General features: G+C 52.4%; 7 protein-coding genes across 7 annotated transcripts; 6 read left to right on the plus strand and 1 right to left on the minus strand.

Annotated features, from left to right (window-relative positions):
- Positions 1–303: 303 nt before the first annotated feature.
- Positions 304–2,031, plus strand: GLOTRDRAFT_67692 (v-SNARE protein; the record flags this gene model as incomplete). Its single annotated transcript, XM_007862513.1, has 7 exons — positions 304–483; positions 557–691; positions 754–815; positions 872–958; positions 1,013–1,095; positions 1,151–1,815; positions 1,869–2,031. 6 exons carry the CDS (start codon positions 304–306, stop codon positions 1,273–1,275), a joined length of 672 nt encoding a protein of 223 aa, XP_007860704.1. The 3' UTR covers positions 1,276–1,815; positions 1,869–2,031.
- On the minus strand, positions 1,405–2,931 carry GLOTRDRAFT_124007 (Metallo-dependent hydrolase; the record flags this gene model as incomplete). The annotated part of the gene is made up of 3 exons (XM_007862514.1): positions 1,405–1,815; positions 1,869–2,365; positions 2,703–2,931. The coding sequence occupies 3 exons, from the start codon at positions 2,929–2,931 to the stop codon at positions 1,405–1,407; spliced, it is 1,137 nt and encodes a 378-aa protein (XP_007860705.1).
- A 481-nt stretch (positions 2,932–3,412) lies between these two features.
- Positions 3,413–5,220, plus strand: GLOTRDRAFT_102061 (uncharacterized protein; the record flags this gene model as incomplete). Its single annotated transcript, XM_007862515.1, has 9 exons — positions 3,413–3,579; positions 3,637–3,731; positions 3,792–3,887; positions 3,944–4,021; positions 4,075–4,139; positions 4,199–4,309; positions 4,362–4,598; positions 4,648–5,031; positions 5,086–5,220. 9 exons carry the CDS (start codon positions 3,413–3,415, stop codon positions 5,218–5,220), a joined length of 1,368 nt encoding a protein of 455 aa, XP_007860706.1.
- Positions 5,221–5,338: 118 nt separating this feature from the next.
- On the plus strand, positions 5,339–8,946 carry GLOTRDRAFT_97523 (mitochondrial carrier). Its single transcript, XM_007862516.1, has 18 exons — positions 5,339–5,755; positions 5,815–6,018; positions 6,073–6,162; positions 6,214–6,266; positions 6,322–6,443; positions 6,497–6,617; positions 6,680–6,698; positions 6,750–7,048; positions 7,103–7,150; positions 7,273–7,277; positions 7,336–7,455; positions 7,509–7,643; positions 7,695–7,720; positions 7,767–8,018; positions 8,083–8,117; positions 8,168–8,251; positions 8,324–8,430; positions 8,562–8,946. The coding sequence occupies exons 1-18, from the start codon at positions 5,532–5,534 to the stop codon at positions 8,748–8,750; spliced, it is 2,133 nt and encodes a 710-aa protein (XP_007860707.1). The 5' UTR covers positions 5,339–5,531; the 3' UTR covers positions 8,751–8,946.
- A 114-nt stretch (positions 8,947–9,060) lies between these two features.
- GLOTRDRAFT_97525 (uncharacterized protein) lies at positions 9,061–11,715 on the plus strand. Its single transcript, XM_007863383.1, has 7 exons — positions 9,061–9,126; positions 9,174–9,745; positions 9,801–10,010; positions 10,063–10,434; positions 10,493–10,684; positions 10,740–10,910; positions 10,970–11,715. Exons 2-7 carry the CDS (start codon positions 9,338–9,340, stop codon positions 11,315–11,317), a joined length of 1,701 nt encoding a protein of 566 aa, XP_007861574.1. The 5' UTR covers positions 9,061–9,126; positions 9,174–9,337; the 3' UTR covers positions 11,318–11,715.
- A 273-nt stretch (positions 11,716–11,988) lies between these two features.
- On the plus strand, positions 11,989–12,534 carry GLOTRDRAFT_31613 (uncharacterized protein; the record flags this gene model as incomplete). The annotated part of the gene is made up of 4 exons (XM_007862073.1): positions 11,989–12,102; positions 12,160–12,251; positions 12,306–12,384; positions 12,457–12,534. 4 exons carry the CDS (start codon positions 11,989–11,991, stop codon positions 12,532–12,534), a joined length of 363 nt encoding a protein of 120 aa, XP_007860264.1.
- Positions 12,535–12,948: 414 nt separating this feature from the next.
- GLOTRDRAFT_118596 (acetamidase) lies at positions 12,949–14,906 on the plus strand (the record flags this gene model as incomplete). Its single annotated transcript, XM_007862517.1, has 5 exons — positions 12,949–13,245; positions 13,301–13,609; positions 13,672–13,821; positions 13,872–14,279; positions 14,337–14,906. The coding sequence occupies 5 exons, from the start codon at positions 12,949–12,951 to the stop codon at positions 14,904–14,906; spliced, it is 1,734 nt and encodes a 577-aa protein (XP_007860708.1).
- Between the last annotated feature and the right edge of the window lie 767 nt (positions 14,907–15,673).

Raw genomic sequence — 15,673 nt, forward strand, 5'->3', positions numbered from 1 at the left:
GGGTCGAGGTATACCACCTATATGGACCCACAAATTTTCGTTCCGCAGCATTAGGTTTCAGTGGACCAGCGACGGTGGACATGGTATGGTCGATATAGCAGCGCAAAGACCACTCACGCGACAGTATGTACCCCCATATGAAGCTCATTTAACCTATTCACCAACAGGGGTTGCGCATGCGGGGTTTGGGTCGAGGTTGTGGCGGCGTATTGTGCACGCGAGGCGGACTTCGGCTCCGGGACAGTACCGCCGGCAACAGGCACCACTGCATCGAACACGACTGCTTGTGTAACGTCAGGAACAATGTCGACCTATGATTCTCTGCACAGGCAATGTCAGACGCTGGAGTCGCTCTTCGACGTGAAACTCACTTCTTATTCCCGACTCGCGGCCACCGTAACATCTGGAGCGGATGTTGAAGCTGGAGGATCGGGTGAGCGGTGGAAAGACCTGGAGCTCGAGGTTGGGGACCTCCTGGAGAAGGTATGCGGGCTCGCCACCTCACTGACTAGCCAAAGCCCTGAGGACGGAAATTCATTGGGATATGGGAGAATAGCTTGGGGAGACGAATGACAAACTGTCGGAGCTTACGCACGACTCGGACAACCCGCTGTCGGCCTCCATGTTAAGAACAATACAGAGGCATCGTGAGATCTACAACGACTACGTCCGAGAGTTCAGGCGTACGAAGGTGTGCTTCGCTCCGCCTCGTATGGCAGCACGAACTTCCATGCTAACTACTTTGCCTCGCAGACGAATGTACAACATGCCTTGGATCAAGCGAACTTGCTAAGCGGGGTACGGAACGATATTGAGTATGTTCTACATTTAGCCTTCCATTTCCACCCATTATCTGACCGCTCCTTTCAAGTGCTTATAAGTCCTCAGCGGCAGATGCCCTTCTTGCCGAACGGGGTCGAATAGATAGCTCCCATCGGATGGCTGACGACGTCTTAGCGTGAGTAGCCATGTTTAACGTACCCTCTGCCCTCGTCTGACACTTTGAATTTAGACAAGCATACGAAACACGGGCAGAGTTTGGTCGGCAGCGGACGTCGCTGGCCAGCATCAATACCCGAATGGCGGGTGTCCTGAGTGAGTACCAAAACCAACTCATTGCTCGACCTTGAGCTTAGCGCATACACCATAGACACTATGCCAGGTATTAACAACCTTCTATCCATGATCAAGACTCGGCGGCGGCGAGACGCTGTCATCCTTGGCGTTATCATCGGACTATGTATCATAGCACTTTTGAGTTACACATTCCAGTAATGTATCAGTATACCCTCACTACACTCTAGTCTATCCATGCCAGTGTTCGGATTGTAATCCTTGTGCTTAATTGATACATATTGGACTATCGATACAATAATGTTCATGCTTCAACTACTACTGGGGAGCTCAGCTGTCCAGCTCTGAATCGTCACTCACCCACTCGTTCCTGTCCTTTGCCGACCTCATCCTCGACTTCCTATTACCACCCGTCACCCATTCAGGTTTCTTCGATTTCAGCGGCGAAGGGTGGTTACCCGCTTGGAATGCCTTCCAATTCTCCTCGAGCCTCTTCACGACCCCCCACTCCTCTTCTTTGCTACCGTCGTCGTAATCCCACTGCTCTTCTATTCGCCAACCTTTGAAGTTTGCTATGGTTCTGATCATATCCCATGTGTACGGGGCACAGTAGTTGACATCGTGAATGTCAGATTCGGCCAATAGCCGGTTGGCTGCGCAGGCTTTGATCAAAGCGACGTGGTTTGGTGAGCGACTGTTGATACAAGTAGACAACGAAAGGAAGACGTTCGGATGAACCCTCTACCAAAGCAGTTCAGGGCATACCCCAGTAACGCGAAAAGGGGGGTGCCCACCTCGATGTCTTTCCACATCTCGGGGCTCACTCCACAGCTGTGCAAGTCCACACTGATCTCCCACCAATTCTCCTTGAATTTCTCGCTCATGCTCTTCAGCAAGTCCGCAGTCGCTTGGTGGGCTTTCACGTCGTGCAAACTCACGTTCCTGCGCAGCTCCACCGCGACCTCCAGCTGAGCGGTCAAGACAGCCATCTGATGGTCTATGGGGATGGTAAAGGGCGAGAGCACCCGCGGGGTTGTGTTCGGGTCGAGGGGGACGCGGGCCGAGCGGTCCAGCCCGACTTCGCCGAGCATCGCGTGTGGAAAGGCGCGGAGGTTTGCACGGAGAGTGGAGACGAGGGAGGAGAGCGGGATGGGGTCTGGGATAGTGGGTAGCATGGCTTGAAGGGTTTCGGCATGTTTTTGGGAGGAATTTGCAAAGAGGGACTGGTAGTGTTGTTCTTTGGAGGCGGTTGGGTCCAGGGATATCCAGTGGGTGAACCAGGGATGATGACCTGGTGAAGAGAATCAGTATATGGCACAACTATGGTGTCGATGAAGCAACGACGCAAGAGAACAATTATATTTTTGAACTCCCCGTAGCGCGCAAATGCGGTGGCAGGCTGTCAAGGTGATACATTGCTTTAAGAGCCTCGCAGAAAAAGAAAACACAGCATTCGTTTCTTCGTATAAACCCGATGAAGTACTTCCGATAAGTGTCCGTGCTGCCAGGGCAACATATAGCCTGCCGCCGAAGAAGCAGAAAACACTTGTTCGCCCGTCCCCGCCCGGTAAGGGGGTGCAAAGTAGTCGAGTCTCGTATGATATGATAGAGTCGGGAGTGGAGCTCACCGAAGCATGGAATAACCTTGGACGGATACGCAGTGGCCAGGTCTGCTACCTTGGCTTGATCTGACTGTCGAGTCGCCATCGCACATATCTTGATGGGGAGCTTGTCCATGGATTCCGGCTGTATTGCGGTATCAGTGGGATGGCAATGAACGTCGACCACATGGGCAAGGACGGCGGGGCCAGGGAGAACGTCGAGCTGAGAGTACGTGTCAGACGCAAGGTCCGTCATTTGATATTCTCAATGGTGCCGAACGGTCCCTGCTTTGTTTGCGAAGATGATAGAATTTGTTTGAGGGAGGAATACGGTATCACAGCCTTCATCCATAGAACAGCAATGTTAAGATTTAGCTCTGGACAGATTCGCGAGAGGTGGATCACTTACTGTGGCAACTCGGAGTCAGCGGCGTTCAGGTTAGGATGTTTTGCGAAGCGGTTATAATAATTCAAGACTGCCAGCGGCATTACACCACCGAGAAAAAGTACGCTTGATTGTCGGCGCGCCGTTTACTGTTTGCTTGAAGGACTGGGTACAGCAGGCGAGAACAGTGTGTTACAGTACCTGTAGTGCACGTCGATCGATCACTCGGCAACCTTCCGAGCAGGCCCTTGGCCTTCAGCCACCGACAAATTCATCTTTGCTGCCCGCGTGCATGTTACCTTGCTGTCGCGCCCGCATCCTATTCAAATCAACCAGCCTCAGGCAGTTCTCGATGACCGGTATGCGACGCCGAAGCGAGCTTGATGCATCTCCACCGGTACACCGGGGGATGAAAGATACTTTGGACAAATCGGTATTTCGGAAAACTCTACCTGTACTGGCTGCGCGTGTCCCCTCTCCCAAAGCTGGTTTATTCCTCAAGTCGGAAGCTCTGAGAAGGTGTGCGTCATTACATTAATGATTTTTACGCGTCCAATCCGTCCCCCCTTTTCGTAGATCCATCATCAACTTGCCTAAGATCAGGAGTGTAGTCCCGGACCCAAGTGATTCGAAAGATACGCGACTGGTCCTGTTCAGGGTGTCAGAAAACGGTACGCTTCTTACGGTTGCTAGATCATCCGGATGATAGACTAATGGTTATTGCAAGGAAGCCGATCTTCCTCCTGAGGCCCAGGACTTCTTGCGGGAGCAGTCAGCAGATATCTTGAGATACAACCTAGACCTCAATTATGATTATTGGACAGCGGGTAAGTACATATTTTCAGTGCCTGTCGATCTGTTTCAAACACCTGTTTGCTTGCAGACGAGATATTGCATTCCGTACTTCCTGAAGAACTGTGCGAGGGTGCACCCTCCGGTTTTGCTATAACTGGACACATCGGTGAGCTTTCGTCTAGTGCTCCGTTTGACCGCGTTATCCTGAATTGTTATTAGCACACGTGAATCTTAATGATGAGTATCTTCCGTACAAACATGTTATTGGCCAAGTCATATTGGATGTGAGTGCTTCCATGGCCCTCTAGCACGACATTTTTTTTCTGACATGTCTGGCAAGTAGAAGAACAAGGCTGTCCGCACGGTTGTTAACAAGCTCAACTCCATAGACACCAAGTTCCGCTTTTTCAAGATGGAGCTTTTAGCCGGGGAGCCTGACTACGTTGTCGAGCATGTGCGTCTCATCTATTCTATAGTTCTCCAGTGTATATGACACCATTCCTAAGCACGAATCAGATTGTCGCTTCATATTCGACTTCACGAAGGTGTACTGGAATTCTCGCCTTCATACAGAACATGACCGGCTGGTACAGCTCTTCAAGCCTGAAGATGTCGTCGCGGATGTCTTCGCTGGAGTCGGGCCATTCGCTATACCAGCGGCGAAGAAAGGATGTGCTGTCGTTGCCAACGATCTCAACCCAGATAGTTATCTGTACCTCAAGAAAAATATAGAGCTTAATCATGTGCGTCGTGTTCCCTCCTCTTTGCGCTTAGTGCTCTGACATCACGTAGGTTTCGACGGTTGTCAGAGCGTACTGCGAGGATGGACGAGAGTTCATCAAAGCAGCGGTTCCCAGAGCACTGAATGAACCCTTTCCGCCGTACAAAAATCCCAAAGAAAACAAATCCAGGAATCGTCATAAATCATCATCCAATGTTCCGGTCCCGGTCCCGGCCCCCGAATTGCCCCCGCGCAAGCGAATATCACACTTCGTCATGAACCTACCGGACACTGCCATCGAGTTTCTGGACGCCTTCCGAGGAATTATGTCGGATTCAGCCAATGAGGAGGGTACGCGGGATTTGAGCGGGATTTACGACGTGATGCCGATGGTCCACTGTCACTGTTTCACGAGGGAGTTAGAGCCAGATAAGGCTGAGAAGGACATACGAGCGGTGAGTGGCGTTGTATCGGCGATACCATCTTTACTCAACGGTGATGCGCGCCAGAGAGTGCAACATAGGTTGGGGTACACGTTTACGGGCAGCGACGAGGTATCGCTCCACCTTGTTCGTTCGGTAGCCCCCAACAAGGATATGTACTGTATAAGTTTCAGGCTACCTCGAGAAGTAGCTTTTGCATGATGTAGATTCAATGTAGAATTACACAGTCGATTTCCTACTCCATTAGCATTCCCCGCACGCAGCCGGGGTGCCCCGATCACTTCGATTATATAACATTCCACTTTCAAGGTTATACCCCGCAACGTCAGACAGTCGAGGACCAGCTCTTTATTCCCCTCCGCCACTGGCCTGCCCGTCCGACTGCCTCTGTAGTGTCCCGGAAACCTACCGGAAAACTACCTGCCAGCGCACCCAGCGTACATATTCCGGGAACAAACACCTGTCTCTCTTTTTATACGGCTATACCCAGCATCACGCGACACGACCATAGGATGGTTTCTCTCAGGTTGCCTAATATCTTCCCGACGGCGCATTGCGACTCAGAGTCTGGGTCGCCGGCCCCTGGTTCTTCGTCTTCGTTCACGGGCTCTGCCGCGTCTGCGATTAGCACGGTCAGGAGCAGCGTCAAGAACGTAGTGACCGTCGGCGAATCGGAGCTGCAGCGATGGCGGCGGACGTTCGAGGCGAATGCAAAGACGGTCGTAGATGGGAAGAAGTTCGTCTTGTCTTTCTGTTCTTGGGACGCTCCTTAATTGGCGGTGCTTTGCTGTCTAGCTATCTGGATAGAGACCAGTTTGTGAATGCCATCGCGCCGACCGGGGACTTGTCCAAGATCGGACGCGCCCAGTTTGCTATCTTATTCCGTGTTGCTGACTCCTCGAGGCGGGGGCTGGTGTCTTGGGACGACTTCGTTGTGTTCGAGACGCTGCTGAAGAGGCCGGACGCGGACTATTGGATAGCCTTCCAGTACTTTGACGTGTGAGTGGTATTCCCATTCAGACTGGAGGAAAGAGTTCTGAACGGTTGGTACAGTGATAGATCTGGAACCATTGACTTCAATGAATTCAAGAATGTGTTCATGGCAAACGTAGAGTCCACTTCTATTCCATTTGACTTTGATTGGTGGGTGTTAGCGTTTGCGCGGTCGTATGCACTCGATTGAACCCCCCGCAGCGACTGGGTTAAATTATACCTTGGCAAGAAAAATGGAACACACGTGCTAGGATGTATGTATCATGAGCCCCGCACCTTGCAAGAGCTCGGCTGCTCACAATTTGGCAGATACGGAGTTTACACAATTAATGAAGGGGTTCCAAGGCGAGCGTTTACGACAAGCCTTCAAATACCTGGATAAAGATCAAGATGGATACATTCGGCCTGAGCATTTTAAACAGATCATCCTAGTGCGTTTGCGCCGTTCAAGGAGCATCGGATTGAAGTTTATGACTTTGGCTAGGAAATCGCTGGTCACAAACTCTCGGACGCCGTCATAGAGAGACTCCCAACCCTAACCACGCTTAGCCCTGGTGGCCGCATTTCATACTCGGAAGTCGTTGCATTCCACAATGTCCTTAGAGGTGGGCCTACTCAAAACATTGCTAATAATAATCGACATATACATATTCCATTTACAATTCAGAGATGGATATGGTCGAGCGGTAAGGATTGTCCGTATGTTTCCACTGTCACCGCTGATTGTCCTGTCTTAGCGTCATCCGGGAAGCGACGGCGAAGTCTAAAGACGGACGCATAAGCCAAACAGATTTCATAGACTACTCAGCCGCCAATTCTAGATACTCGCTGTTCACTCCGATGGAAGCGTCCATCATCTTCCACTTTGTGGGGCGCGGAAACCCGACTGCGCGGCTTGCACTTGTGGACTTCGCCCAACTGCTCGACCCCCGGTGGAGGGCACCTCGGGAAGAGGTAGAAGAGAAGGCCGCGCGGAGCACTACCATGACGGTTGTGCATGAGATCGCCAATAGCATCTACAACTTCGGCTTAGGAGGTCAGTGATTTCGAGTTGGTTATTCTACTAGTATTGAGATCCCGTACCTTACAGGTGTTGCTGGGGCTTTCGGTGCCACGATCGTATATCCCATTGATCTTGGTATGTTCCCTTTTGTCTGCTATACAGGCAACTTGATGCTTATCCTATCTTAGTCAAGGTATGGTCCGCAGTGCTTTGATGGATCCTGTTGACGTCTCTGATTTCTTTCGATGATTCCGTAGACCCGGTGAGTATCATCGTATCGATATATTCTAGTTGGCTGATCTCGATTCTTCAGTATGCAGAACCAGCGGAGCACAATAGTTGGTCAACTCCTGTATAAGAACAGTCTAGACTGCGTACAGAAAGTGTTCCGGAATGAAGGCATATTAGGGTTCTATCGTGGTCTGGGGCCGCAATTAATTGTGAGACATCGCCTCAGATTGGGTCGGGGAATCCAGTGTTAATCCTCCGACAGGGCGTAGCGCCGGAGAAGGCGATCAAGTTGACTGTGAACGATCTCATCCGTGGTCGCGCAAAGGACCCGGAGACAGGCCGTATTGAATTAGTCTGGGAACTCTTCGCTGGTGGTATGGCCGGAGGATGTCAAGTGGTATGTGGCAGTCCTCGCCGTTGTAGAGCTCCGTGTAACTGTTGTCTGCAGATATTCACCAACCCACTGGAAATTGTGTAGGTAGCGAGTATCTCTTGACGAAGCTGGCTGACGGTTTCTCAGAAAAATCCGGCTTCAAGTTCAAGGAGAAGCCGCTAAAGCGGAGGGCGCTGTGCCGAGAGGTGCCGTCCATATTGTGCGCTCTCTGGGACTTGTCGGGCTGTACAAGGGAGCCAGCGCCTGCTTGCTACGAGATATCCCGTTCTCCGCAATCTATTTCCCCGCATACTGGCACTTGAAGAAGGACGTCTTTCAGGAAGGTTATAACGGCAAGCAGCTGTCGTTCATGGAGACATTGAGTTCCGCCGCTATCGCGTACGTGTCGAAGTATGCATAGCATGTCCTGATTGACTGATGGATCATCTTTCTTGGATCACAGGGGTATGCCAGCCGCATACTTCACGACTCCAGCAGGTATATTGACAGGAGTATCAATGGGGGCACAGACTGATGCACTTTCATAGACGTTGTCAAGACCCGTCTGCAAGTGGAAGCTAGGAAAGGCCAGACGACGTACAAAGGAATGGCTGATGCTTTCGCAACAATATGTTCGTAATTTCATGGCATTAATGGCGGCACGGGTGCAGATCTGACTGGGCGCTCGGTCGGTCGGTGATCAGATCAGGAAGAGGGTTTCCGCGCGTTCTTCAAAGGCGGTCCGGCGCGTGTTTTACGAAGCAGTCCGCAGTTCGGCTTCACTCTACTGGCGTATGAGTATCTTCACAAGGTGAGTGTCCACCTATCTATAGGAAGGCTGACGTGGGTAATGATTTCGTTACTCTTTCGCAGTTCTTGCCTGTAAGTACCCGGCCATGGCTGTGACCACGTGGCGAACACTGATGAACGTTGATTTTGCAGTACCCCGGCAAGGAGCAGCCACAACCCGTCGGAAGTCTTCTCACGTCACGACCTGAAGACATGTCGAAAGTACGTGCGCGAAATGCACTCAAGATTCTGCTGGACGTACATGGGGACTTCGGGCGCCGGGCGGCGGGGAGCCAGTCGCCATTGGCTACTTCGGTGCCGTCGTCGTCGATACCAGCGTAGAAGTCTAGATAGGTTCGATACTACGCACGTAGGCTTGGCATTGTAATGGACTGTGCCGTGCGGCCTTTCCGCCGCATTGTGCTCCGGAGGGCCGGGCAATAAACAGGCCTGCAAGGTCCAATCAGCGGACTGGACCAATCGCAGGACGAGCAGGGGACTGGCAGTGCAGAAATGCCGTGGGTCACCTTAGAGACAGCTTACTACCGGACTGCCATCATCCTTCCCCCGAGATGTCCTGCAGCCGTGGGAGCTTTGATGGGCTGATCTGTTGCGAGGGCTGCTCCTCAAATACCCTCACATCCCTTTCTCTCCCTACCCCCTCCTTCGCCTTCGTCTCCGTCTTTTTCGTCTTCGGCCTCCCTCTTTTTTCTTGGCGGTGAGTCGCTAAATTGTCGGTGCTGGGCAGTACTCATTCCACAGCAGAGCGCTTGCGTTCGACGAGCCCGCCCACCGCTACTTGTTTGCTGCCAGACAGCGACTCGACGCCCAGCGTAGACCGCTATCATTCGTTTTCACTTCACGCCTCTTTCCGATCCCAAGGACTCGACTAGTACACTTCCTCCCATTTACTACCACTGTCTTTCATAATGGCTGCTACCCTTGCAATCGGTCTCTCGCTTGTCGGCGCTGCCGCCGCACAGATGGTGAACGGCTTCTCCTCCGTTCCCATGATGTCTGCTCCTGCCTCGACTTCAGCAGCTGCCAGTGCCTCCTCATCTGCGGCAGCCTACGGATCATCCTCCGCCGACTCCTATGGATCGTATGGATCATCCTCTGCAGCAGCCTACGGTTCCTCCTCGCAACCCGCTTACACCGGGTCCGCATCGTCATCTGCGGCTGCTTCCATGTACACCTCCCCTCCCGCTTCCTCCTCGTCCATGGACGTCTATTCCATGATGCCGTACTCTTCCTTCATGTCTGGCGGTTACAAGAGCCTCAGCTGTGGGTATGGCTACCAGAAGATGGGTGATGGCTCCTGCCAGCCCATGTCCTGGGTAAGGACCACTTCCGCGCTTCATCCGAATTTTCCCAATTGATGGGTATCTGTAGTGGTCGGCGTCTGGATGCTACGAGACGATCATCATCAACAACAGTGGAGGGAGCTGTGGTGGCGGCGGGTATGGTTACGGCGGCGGTAGCACTGTCACCGTGACCATGACCGAAGCAGTGACCAAGACTATGGCGGTTACGCAAACGCAAGTCCAAACGCAAGTTCAGACCCAGGTTCAAACGCAGACCATGACCAAGACGATGACCGAGGTATGTCCATTCTTTAACGCGACGGTACAAGTCGAAATTCAATCCTATCCAGACAATGACCGTACCCACCACCGTGACCATGACCCAAACCATGGAACACACTCAAACCCAGGTCCAGACGAAGACGGACACCGCGTCGGTAACAAAAACTGAGATCATGACCTCCACTGAGCTCGTCCCCACGACGCGTGTCTGGGTTTCCACTGAAATCATCGACAAGACCAAGACGCAGGAGCATACCCTGACCGCCACGGAAACCAAGACGCAGGTCAACGTTTATACCCAGACCAACACTAAGACGGACACTGCGACGCAGACCGTCAAGCAGACCGAGACTGACTTCGTCACCAAGACCGAGCTCAAGACGATTGTGCAGCCCACGACGTACACCAGCGTCTGGGTCAGCACGAAGGTCATCGATAACGTAAGCGGGATTACCATCCAGACTAGGGTTGCCACTAATGGTCTACATTCCAATCCAGACCAAGACTGTCGAGGAGACTCAGACCGCCACTGTGACCGATAAGATGACGCTCGTGTCCACTCAAGTCTCGACGGCTACTGCTACGGCCACCAAGACCGAGACTGATAAGATGACTGTTACCGAGCTCAAGACGATGGTGCAGCCCACCACCATCACTTCAGTCTGGAAGCAGACGGTCACTATGGATGAGGTATGGCATCTCATGCTGAGGCTGCGTACCCTACTGACTAGTTACTGCTCGTTAGACTATGACTCAAGTCAACACTATCACGTCCACGCTGGTGAAGGACATGACGTTCACTCAGACCCAGACGTACCTGTCCACCGCGACGCAGACTCAGACCGCCACCCAGACTGAGACTGCGACTGCTACCCAGACGGTCCAGGAGACCCAGCTCGCCTCTTGCTTGCAATCGGTAAGTAACTGTAACGCTGTCGTGTTGCACAGTTGTCATTGACGATGACATGAAACCAGTGCAAGAGCAGCTACACGATGACGATGGGTAACAGCGGTGGCTACACGTACGCGACCACGTCCACCATCACTCCCTCCTCCAGCATGGCCATGGCGACCCAGGGCTGCTCCGGCGGCTCGTGCGGACAGGCGAGCTCTTCATCTGCCATGGGCTGCTCTGGCGGCTCGTGCGGTGAAGCCAGCTCCTCCGCCATGGGCTGCTCCGGCGGCTCGTGCAGTCAGGCGACCTCGTCTGCCAACAGCTGCTCCGGCGGCTCTTGCGGTGATGCCAAGTCCACCGCGTCTTCTGCGATGGCCAGCTCGACGTCCGCTAGCTCGTACGGCGGATGCTCGTCTGGCAACTGTTAATAACCGGACGTTCCACTCTGCTCTGGACTTGCTTTGATTTATCGGGTCTTCGGGTCCTGTTCTGACATCGGACATCTTCATGGGTGCATAGTTTGCTTTGGCTCGGACGGACCTGTTCTTTTAGGTTAAGCATACCTCGAGGCTGGCAGTGCGTAGTATTTTGATTCTTGAAGATAGTTGTACTGTTGCTCCTCCTTAATTCGCTATAGGAGTGTAGTGTTTTTTGCTTCGCCCGCGGACGGTTTAGGGGGGTCTACGCCTGCCGTAATTACTAACGCTTCCCTTTCCTATCTTTGTACAAATCATGCCCCTCGAGCCCGTGGAGGCCGGGGAGGCGTGGCAATGGATGACACCTCGTTGCCATCTAATCTTAGCGACGCGAAGACTGGAAGACCCTGTACGGTGCAGGTCCAAATTAATAGAAGCTCCGGGAAGAGCGAAATGAAGGGGCGATAGAGTAGTAGGAGGTAGCTGCGTAGCGTCATAAAAAGATCGCTCTGAAGGTATAAATTGCAGCTGTTCCTGGTGGTCCAGCAACCAAATTTTTGCATTCCTGTCTCCGTCATATGACCCACATATCACTCTAGATGTCGTTTTCTATTGATTTGCAATATTAATGACGCTCTGGCCTAGCGTCCTCTTGGATCCCTCTTCACCGCGAACATTCACCCATGCCACTGCACGAGACCTCAGGTCCAGTTGACCCGGCCTCTCTCCTCCATGCCCCGGAGCAGTTCTTGATCTTTTATTCGTCGCGTGACGAGGAAGGCAAGCTTTGGTGTCCCGTAAGGAGTTCGAAAACTTATGACACGCTCGGACCGTGATTTATCCCGATTACCCAGGATTGCAGGGATGTCGAGCGCCTCATTAGAGATGAGTTCGATAAAGACAGTGGCCCCACGGGCCTCATCGTCTATGTTGGCCAGAAACCCGAGTAGGCATCCTTGACTTCCATACTTACCAACACACTTGACCAGAAGCGTACTAGATGGAAGACCCCATCCAACCGGTTCCGAGGAGATCCTTGGAAAATACACTCGATTCCTACGATTATCAAGAAACATGAGGTTAGTCCGGCCCTTGATAGAGACTTCGGTAATGATTTTGACCGGATTCGCGATACGTGCGGAACTGATCAGGGCAAGGAGCTTGGTAGACTAGTGGAGGCTGAGATAGAAGCAAAGCTGCCAGCTTTCATTGGCCGACCTGCTGCATAGCTATTTAACTCGATAAATAACGGGCGTCTTTCCCCATTTGCGACCTCGAGCCGAATCTCCCCAACGAAGCAGCATATGAAAAGGTTGTATATTCTTATCGATCGGCACCTTGAGACCTTCCAGGTCATTGCGGGTCTTGCACCTGCTTTCGCGGACCATGAAAATCGTTCATATTCACAGCGCCTACACAAAGGCTGTGAAAAGGACCGGTCCCTTATGAACGTGTACTTCGGTTTAGTAGCACGAGTTCAGACGCTGTGAGTCTCTTCTGATATAGATCTCATTGAAATGCACGGGTATATGATCAGGGTTGTGATGCCTCATGATTAACACAGCACCGGTCGTATAAAGGTGGCATAGCCTGAAGCTGTGAGCACCTCACAACAGTCCTGTCGGTCCGGAAGCACGCCCCTCATGGTTTTCCGTACCGACGACTGTGGCAAGGGCCGACAGGGAGTATCCGCCCGTGTCGTCGACTGTATTTCCTGGCCAGAAATACGCGCTCGCAAGATCAGAGACCGGGACGCACTGCTGGGGCGAAATGCACAATGGTGTCTGAAGGAGGACGTGCCTGAGCATATCAAAGATGTGTCTCAGGTACTCCAGGCTCACCTCACCGAACGAGAGAAGGAGATTGTGCACTGCGATGCTACGTCTCTAGTCGAGCGCCTTGCCTCTCGCCGCTACACTGCTACAGAAGTCATCAAAGCTGTACGTCTCTCCCCGTAGACATGATCCTCTCGATCAGGGCTGAATGGCATAATAGCACTGTCATGTAGCGACGATTAGCCAGGCGCTGACTAACTGTCTAACCGAGGTCTTCTTCGACGATGCTATAGCCCGAGCGGCTGAACTTGACAGACATATGGACGAGACCGGGCAGGTCTCAGGGCCCCTGCATGGCTTACCAGTGTCAATCAAAGATCATATCAACGTTAAAGGGCATGACACTTCAACTGGGTATATCGCTTGGGCCTATAATACCGTAGCAACCAAGGACGCGGTGACGGTGGAAATTCTGCGGAAAGCTGGCGCTGTGCTTTACGTGAAGACGGCAAACCCGCAGACGCTACTAGTTAGTGAATAAGGACAGTCTGTGCAATGCTCGAATGTGGGAATGCTGACCGTGTTCCCTAGTCCCTGGAGACCAATAATAATGTTTTCGGTCGGACCGTAAATCCATACAATCGAACGCTCACCCCTGGCGGGAGTAGCGGAGGAGAGAGCGCTCTGATAGCACTGCACGGCAGTCCTCTAGGTCTCGGAACTGATATCGGTGGTAGTATCGTGAGTGGTCAAGCGCGTCTGCACCAAGTATTGTGCTGAGAGCTGAGTAGCGCGTCCCTGCTGCGTACATGGGTCTATATGGGTTTAAAGCTTCAGTAGCCCGGATCCCTCACGCCGGACTAAGGGGTCCTCACGATGGCATGGAGGCAATCATCGGCGTCCTCGGGCCTCTTGCTAGATCCGCTCGTGATCTGGCTCTGTTCTGCCGCACGATGCTACAGTACGAACCATGGTTGATTGAGCCCCCGCTCCTGGAGATACCGTGGAAGCAGACCGTTGTTGATGGAGCTGATATCCCTCAGAGGCTCTGCTTTGCGATCTTATGGGACGATGGCGTTGTGAAACCGCATCCACCAATTCTTGATGCTCTACAGAGAACGAAGCGGGCCCTGCTAGCCGCTGGTCATGAAGTCATCAACTGGGTCCCTCTGGATCATCAAGCGGCATGGGATCTAATTGTGAGTCGCCTGTCAAGGTGGTGGCGTCAGGAATGCTGATAAGACTATGGAACTTAGGTGAAATTATATTTCCTCGATGGCGGTGAAGAATATAGAGAGCTTCAGATCAATGACCCGATGGTGCCCCAAACCGAATGGATCCTGAATCAAGTTCCTAATGGCGGAAAGCCTTTCACTGTTCGGGAGACCTTCCGGCTGAACGTCGAGAGGGAGACATTCCGATGCAGGGTTGCCGCGCATTGGAACGGTACGAAATCGCAGACCACTACGGGTAGACATGTGGATGCAGTTATCAGCCCCGCAGCGGCCACTCTAGCACCACCTCACGATACTACCAGATGGTGGGGTTATACGTCGTATTGGAACCTGGCAGATTATCCTGCCGCTGTATATCCTGTTGCCCATCACCGTGCAAGCCAGTATTCTCCACCAGACGTTTCTGCCGACATCACTTTACCCCAAGTCCCTCGCAATGATGTAGAGAGATTTGTGAACTCTCAGTGGGATCCTGAGATATATGATAATGCCCCAGTCAGTCTTCAGATTATAGGGAGGAGACTCAATGAAGAGAAGGTCTTGGGAATGTTAAATGTTGTGGACAGAGCATTGAATAATGTCCACAACTGAGTAGTGACCTGGAAGGGGTTCTGGTGTTATACTAGGCGAGCGTCGTTGTCTCCTCACTAGGTGGTAGTTACTTGTCAACTTATCCACTACTGCCAGAGTATGTATACGTTGCAGCCGCTCGAATGTATGACAACTATGTACGTGAGAATGGCCAGCGCCACAGAGTCGAGTAACAAATGTTTACGATGCCGAACGATCACTGCAAGTCGAGGAGGTCCATGGCCATGGACGCTATGGTGATGTCGCACGGCCATCACGACCACTGGATGACTTCCCGTAAGCATTTAGAATGCGTTTTGAGCAGTTCTAAATCTCTAAACGCATCAAGCCGAGATGCCGTCTTGTCACGCTCTCGCTTAGACCAAGTTTTGATGAGGCTCGTCGAGCAAAAACCGTCTCTAAACTTTAAATCTAGCAGGGGGGGTCGACCCCCCTTTCCAAATCTCCAGACGACTCTAAACGCTCGCTTAGCCTCGGTTGAGGTCCGCGTATCAAACCTGCCATCAGCACCTGCTAAATTGAGCGATCCGCTCGCCATAAATGGAAAGCGACCTCATGGTCGTGACTTGCAGTCGTCGAGCGTTGGTCTGGCATTACGGATGGGAGGAACAGTTCTATTTTTCCATTTCACCGTGGCAGCGAGTGTGACCAGGTACGCTGATGGCGTTTAGAACTGCGAAATCTAGGATTTTGGCTTACGGGAAGTCATCCACTTCCAGAGTTTCAAGGCGCAACTCTGTAGAACAGCCTCTGCACGTGCCCCACGG

Source organism: Gloeophyllum trabeum (genome assembly GCF_000344685.1).
Source record: "Gloeophyllum trabeum ATCC 11539 unplaced genomic scaffold GLOTRscaffold_00001, whole genome shotgun sequence".
NCBI lineage: Eukaryota > Fungi > Basidiomycota > Agaricomycetes > Gloeophyllales > Gloeophyllaceae > Gloeophyllum > Gloeophyllum trabeum.